The following is a 7,171-nucleotide window of genomic DNA, read 5'->3' on the forward strand; positions in this document are numbered from 1 at the left end:
TTCGAAAACGTTTATCGTCCACGTCTGCTAACTGCATCGCATGTTGCGTCATAAATCCTCCAGAAAATACTCCACGCGACGATAATTTCAGTTTTAGTGGCGCATTCTCTCACCATCTATCGCCATGATTGTCAGATTAAAATGAAAAATTGCATAACCCAACGATCTACCGGTGTAACGTGGTGGGAATAATGACTGTGAATAAGTCAGGAACCTCTTCAATCTCTGTTATCGATTGTGTTCGAAAACTTGCCGACGATCCCGTTTTTACCGGCATCAAAAGAGTTGTTTAAATTAATCACAAGTTTGTTTACAAAATGAACAGCAAACTTTTTACTTTCCATAGGTCAAGTCTCGTCGATAAAACACTGGACGAAAAAAAAAGTTGCCGAAACCCGGGATCGAACCGGGGACATTTAGATCTTCAGTCTAACGCTCTCCCAACTGAGCTATTTCGGCTTACGGTGAAAAATACAATTGATTACTTAATAAAGTTGTGGCAAAAAAAGTAGCCGAGTAATATTAATGTTTTCCCATCGATCCCGTGCTTAATTACTTCAACCGATGGATATTGCCTGTCAAACTTTTTGTAATTATTCAATATGCGCTTAAACGACGCCATTTTCACTGGATAGTTTGCCCAATGAATTATTCTCGCACCGCGTTCTCTTACTCCACACTCGGCTCACCCCTTAACTTCTACTTACGTTAATCCTGCTGATTTAGGACTGGCAATAATTCAGCTGTGGACTAGGAATAAAGGACATCTGCCAGGGAGTCGACGTAGTTCCAATTCTCCTTGGCCATTTTCAAATTCCATGAATACTTATGGACACCTGAATTCTGAGGAAATGAAATTCCGCAGGAATTTTCCCATTTTCAATTGTTATCACTAAAAAATATTTTTTTTTGAATAAACACTGTTGTACTCAACAATTTTGACAGGCTTTTTGACGTTTTTCGAATTTTACATTTGAAATCAATTGGCCACTGCTGACTTGAAAATTTTTGGGAGTTTGTTTCCAAAATTATTTTTTTTTTATAAATGAAACATGTTTTTTAAACGCGAAACATAATTTTTACCGTGAGCTGAATGTGGTAGAATTTTGATGGTCATATCGAATTATTGTCATACTACAACATAATAAAAACGTGGCACATCGAGGATCTCAATGGAAAAACGAGCATATTCAACGGTTAAGGTTACCTCGAGGGAAAGGAATGGTCGATTTCATGGTCACACTGTTCTCGTACATAGACGATTTTTTTAAACCTTTTTTCATTGTCTCTCGGTAATACCCGTACGTAAATCGCAGACAGTGGAGGACGTGAAGTAAAGGGGGAATTCCTAACAACGACTTTCGCATAAAATTGCCTACTACAATGTAGGAAGTGTGTGTGATTGGTTATAAAAAACACGCTGTAAGCGATTTCACGTGATAACTTTACGTTATTTTTAGCTAATTTCAATATTTAAATTATTAAACTGATGATATTAATTGTGAGCTATAATATAATAGAATACGACCAAACACGATCGCAAAATTCACTTTTGAAATGAAATTGAATTTGAGATCTGAAAAATGGTCAGTGCTCGACGGACAATGAACTTTTACAAGGTTTTCTGCTAATAAAGTATCGATATCTATATAAGGTTTTTTACATTTGATATTTTTTAACTTTGAAATTTAAGATTTTCATTTTTCTCAGTTATTACTTTCTCTATGAAATTTGAATAAATGAATTTAGAATTTTATATCGATTTTACGGATCGCTATCTGCGAACTGAAAAAAAAAATAAAGAATGTGGTCGGGGTGGGGGAAGTCAGCGAGGCCGCCATGATGCTTCCTGCCTTGCCCGAGAGACGTTCTGCTCGTGGGTAATATCTCGGCTAAACGCGAAGTCGCTTTTCAGTTGGCGTCTCGTGTGTAGTTCCGATAGAAATACGAAAAAGAAAAAAGACGCCGATACGCTTATTCGCGTTGTCAAATCGTGACGCTCTCTTGTCACGTTGTCAAGTGATTTTTTTCCTCATACAACGCGATTTTTTCTTCGCTGCGTCGTTCTGCCTTTATTTTCAACGTATAATCACGAGTGAATCCGTTTAATCGAATCTCGTTTTGTTAGACGCACGGGGTTTCTCGCGATCGGAAGCGCCGGTTGAAATTCCATCTCACGCGATTATTCATTTTTGACGTGTGCCCGGCTGGCTTGAGCTCGTTATCGCGAGAATATACCCCGATAAATTGTTCGAAATTAATAAATTCAAAATAGCGGCGGAAATGGCGAATTTGCGACAAACACCTCTGACGTGTAGCGGGCATACACGGCCGGTTGTTCATCTCGCTTTTTCGGATGTCACAGAGTCTGGCTATTATCTCATCTCTGCTTGCAAAGGTAAGAACGTTTCTACAGTACTTGAGTTTGCAACGGATCTCAAAAGTTAATTTACATGCTTATTTTATTCGTTTGTGCGTCAATGTATGCTGTGTACGGATGTAGATATTGTAGATGTAATTCTCATCGTGTGATGAACAATTATTGACTCCTTCTTAAAAGTTAAAAGTCATTAATTTTATTGAGGGATGTTAAAACTTTAAATTTCGTTTTGTGAGCTCGGAAATAACCACCGAGACATCGATGGCAAACCAAATTCGTTGCCGAATCGTACAACAAAAAAGTTAGGTTAGGTTGTTTCAAATTCTAACCATTCCTCTCATTATTTTCACGAGACATATCATTTGATGAATGGCTCGGACTCAGCGTTGGATCCTCGAAAAGTATATATTTTAACGAGAAATCGAATTGAAATGATTTTAAATTTTGCAAAATGATGAAAAGGAGAGCAAGAGGACAGTCAATAGTTGTGCAGCTCTCGACGTATATATTTGAACGTTAAGATCCGACTTTTGATTCAACAATTTTTTTTCCCCCGTTTCTCTCTCGGACGGAAAAAAGGACTGTCGGGCTCTTTTTACGATTTTTTTGCTTCTCCCGTTCGCTTATTTCGCTTATATTAACATCGATCACGATCGGCCCTCTCTCGATCGCCTTGGCCCAGTTCCGGGAGTCTTCAAGGCTTCTCCCTGTGTTGTATGACCATTCGGTACTCTGTTTGCTCGGAGGTCACCTTAAAGCATGATACATTTACCTCCGGGAAATTTTGCGACGTTTCAATTATATTTCAACTGTATTTAGAGGTAGAAGGTTTCTTCTTCGAATGCGGATGAACTTTTCTATTTCCCTCGAATTCGTATTTTTTAGGTTATGTTGAAGAAAACAATCTTATCGGCCAGTATTTCATTCCTTATTATCTATAAGTTTCTTTTGTGGAATAATGGAGGTTTTGAGGTTTCATCTGCTCAAACTGTCAGAAAATTATCATTTACCATTCGAATCTATTTCGGAGAATGGCTACAACAGCTGATGGATGATCAAGTTTCGTACAATATACAGATTGAGTTCCAGTGAAACTCGTTTATTGAAAATCTTTCCATTAAACGTTTTACCTTCTTGTGAAACAACACTTTCTAGCAAATTGTATCTGATATTTGTAGGATTAATAGTTGATGGAGTCATCAAATTTATGTAAACTTGAAGTCATTGACTTTTGGTAGTTTTATATGTTACAGTATAGCCAATTAATTTGTTAGATAGAACAGAAAAAAATCTTATGACAGATTCTGTTCTGCTTCTTTTAAGATTCTTTCTGGTCAAAATGTAGTTATCGAGAGTAAAAAGAATGAAAATTTCAGATGGAAAGCCTATGCTTCGTCAGGGTGACACCGGCGACTGGATCGGTACTTTTGAAGGACACAAAGGTGCAGTTTGGGGTGTTGCGCTGAATCCTGAAGCAACTAAAGCAGCTAGCGGTGCTGCTGATTTTAATGCCAAAGTTTGGGATGCCATAAAGGGCGAAGAGCTTCATTCTTTTCAGCACAATCACATTGTCAAATCCGTTGACTTCAGCAGAGACAGCAATCATCTTTGTACAGGCTCCAACGAAAAACTCATTCGTATATTTGATCTAAATAAACCAGAGGCTACACCACAGGTAATTCGAATCAGTTGACTGAGTAAAAGAAATTAACTTGCAAATTTGGCTGCAGATTTAAAAAAAAAGAGTCAGCAAATTAAGAAGACTGAATTGATATTCTGAATTTTGAGATCAATAGTCGAGAAGAATTACAACATTCATGAGTCGTTTTCCAGATTCGCTCACAGCTTTTTGCCAACAAAAAGTTTTGAGAATGAGCATAAATTCTAAATAGCTTTGCACCAAGCGATTATTTTGAACTTCATTCAATAATTTTTCCCAAATATAAGAGTTTGATATTGTTACTCATCCTGCTCAGATTTCAAGCAAATTGATGTATCCGTAACACTTTAAGACTCTCAATAATAGTAGTCATATTTCCATTCAATCACTCTAATCAAATGTTTTTGACTACTGTCAATACTAGCATATTTGTAAGTTAAAATAAATGATCGGTTCTCTCATCATGTAGAGCCAATTATATAAGAATTACTGTACTAGAAATTATTTCTTAAATGAGTAGTTTTATTATTTAGCTGTAAATTCGTTACTAAAATTGGTCACATTGATATTTTTTTCTTCAGATCTTTTCTGGTCACACGAGTGGTATAAGGCACGCAAAATTCTTCCAAGATAACAAAACGCTTGTGAGCTGTGCGGACGATAAAAGTCTTCGTGTTTGGGATCGCAGTAGCGGTCAAGAGACGAGAAGACTCGATTTTCCGGCGATTCCGAGCTCCATGGAAGTCTCTAAAGATGGCAATATAATTACAACGACACACGGAAACATCGTTACATTCTGGAACAGCAAAGAGTGAGTTTTCAATTACTCCAAGGTCATCCTTTCTCTCATCATTTTTATCTTATGTTTTGTATCTCACAAACTATAGTGCTCGTCTGTCCTTGGCCTATCGGGAAGTCCGTATTCTTTGCATCCCCGGCATCGTAATGAATTTTCTCTCAATATAGCATATGAAGGAGAATGTTCATAAACATTGGATCCTTTACGTACGCACTTGCTTCCAATAAACTAGTAGCTTTCTCATCGCGAAGCTTCCACTCTTCAAAAAGGGCTATCAAACTTCCTTCCTTCGTTATGTTAATTTTTTTCACAGATTTCAATTAATTTATTTGACTTGATTGAAAAATTCTGAAATTGGTTTCTGCATATACCATCGACTTAAAATTAACGTATTTTTTGCCTCGATCGTTGTTTGTCATTACTTTTAATTTTTTTTCTGAGATATTTTTGAATGAAACTATGTTTACTACAAATGAACTTCACCAATGGAGTTGACACAGACGTTCAAAATTATATTATTCATTATCATAAGTAGAGAGTAGAGAATATTCTGGGTGATCTATTCAATCTTCGGTAATCGTTTTTTTGTTATCGTCCTTAAATTTTGTTTTTTTCAAACTCTAAAATTGTATTTATTCAGTTTGTCGAAGATTCGTGAGTTCATCATACCGACTCAAGTGAACAGCGTTAGCCTACATCCCGATTGTACGATGTTTGTCTGCGGTGGTGAAGACTTCAAGATGTACAAGTTCGATTACCTCTCTGGTGCTGAAATCGGTAAATATTTTTTTTCCTGTTTATGAGTATAACACGAATAAGGTAAATTGTAACGGCCTTTTTTATGTCGAAGTGAATCGTTGTCAACGTCAAATTCAATTAAATAAGTTCAATTAATTCTTTTTCATTCATGTTTTAATGGGAGACGTGCATTTCGATTGAGCTCAGTTTCTCTGAATAAGTTTCCCTGATGAAAATGTTGAGACTATTATGAAAATTAGCGATGAATTTTGAATAAGCAATTTTTTCATTTTATTTAGTAGTTTATTCGATCCAGGAAATATTTTTGAGTCAAACTCATCAATTTCCAGAATCATTTAAGGGGCATTTCGGCCCGGTGCATTGCGTATGTTTCTCGCCGGATGGGGAGCTTTACGCGAGCGGTTCCGAAGACGGTACATTGCGACTGTGGCAAACGACGGTCGGGAAAACATACGGTTTGTGGCGTTGTACGGAACAGCCACAAGTGATCCAGGAAAGCAATACGGCTGTGGTTAATAACAAACAGGAAGTTTCGGCGAGCTAAGGGTCATTTGGCGTATGAAAAAAAAGAAGAACTATACGAAAAGAAGCGTTGAAAACTATTTTTTCAACGTGTTACTCGTGAGTGAATCCTTTAGGGATTCGTGTGCATGTGTGTACGTGTGTTTGATCGGTGAGGCATAAAAAATGGCTTTTTTTTTATCGTTTCTTTCTTTTCTTTCTGAGAGAGAGCGATGGAAAATAAAAAATAAAAAAAAACAGAGCCATTCACCTTTAGACGGCCGGGATTTGAGAGTTAAAATCGCCCTTCAAAAGTGTCCAAATTAGAGTCTGGTATCACGAATCAACTATATACAAAGTTCATATCACAGGGCGAGCCGATTGATCGGTCTTCCGGTCCTCTAGAGGTTAAATTTGAGATTCTAATTATTTGGCCAATGACTTTTGGGTAATTTTCAGACTAAGAGACATAGAAATGTCGATTTCCTGATTAAGGCTCTTCCTTTACTTCCTGGACCGACCAAACCACTTTAAACAGCTGCCAAATCCTCTGTAAATACAGAACAATCACAAGATCTCGAAGAAAATGCGAACAATCGGAATTTCGCCATTCATCCTCGAGTTTCGTTGACAAATAATTTCAACGAATGGAAAAAATATTCCGACTCGTATTTATTGTGAAGATTCGGGGAAAAAAAGATTGCTAAGAACGAGAGAGAGAGAGCGAAAGAGACAGACAAACAGAAAAAGAGAGAATGAATCGGAAAAAGTGAAGAGCATTTATCTAATTTATATACGTGCCTCGTTGTTGTGTACTACGTGATTTGAATGAGCAATAACCGAGGTGTTGTGATGAATAAGCGAATAAAGAAGCATATTGAATTTCATTGATTCATTTTTTCTGCAGCCTTTCATCGGTTTTATTCGATGAAAAGGCATGCAATGGGTTCCATGTTCTTCTGTTTTTTTTTTTTCATAATTTTTTCTACCACTTCTCTTATGGCTCTTACCTTGCGTTGCGAAATCTCAATATTTGTTCCATGATCATTTAGGAATTTATGTTTAGGGGCAA

General features: G+C 36.9%; 1 protein-coding gene and 1 non-coding gene across 3 annotated transcripts in view; one reads left to right on the forward strand and one right to left on the reverse strand.

Annotated features, from left to right (window-relative positions):
* The window catches only part of wmd (serine-threonine kinase receptor-associated protein wmd), a 76,334-nt gene extending 69,348 nt beyond the window's left edge, over positions 1-6,986 (forward strand). Inside the window, exons 1-5 of one of the 2 annotated variants that reach the window (XM_043430911.1) lie at positions 1,858-2,398; positions 3,757-4,055; positions 4,622-4,851; positions 5,480-5,616; positions 5,928-6,986. In XM_043430911.1, coding sequence (XP_043286846.1) covers positions 2,284-2,398; positions 3,757-4,055; positions 4,622-4,851; positions 5,480-5,616; positions 5,928-6,142 — 996 coding nt within the window. In that variant the 5' untranslated portion in view covers positions 1,858-2,283 and the 3' untranslated portion in view covers positions 6,143-6,986. Of the gene's footprint in view, positions 1-1,857; positions 2,399-3,756; positions 4,056-4,621; positions 4,852-5,479; positions 5,617-5,927 lie in introns of those variants that run through there. The other variant, XM_043430920.1, reaches the window with a different exon arrangement.
* TRNAF-GAA (transfer RNA phenylalanine (anticodon GAA)) lies at positions 387-459 on the reverse strand. The gene has a single exon. It is a non-coding gene; the product is annotated as a tRNA-Phe (tRNA).
* Positions 6,987-7,171: the final 185 nt, after the last annotated feature.

This window comes from Venturia canescens, chromosome 1, assembly GCF_019457755.1.
Source record: "Venturia canescens isolate UGA chromosome 1, ASM1945775v1, whole genome shotgun sequence".
NCBI classification, from domain to species: Eukaryota; Metazoa; Arthropoda; class Insecta; order Hymenoptera; family Ichneumonidae; genus Venturia; species Venturia canescens.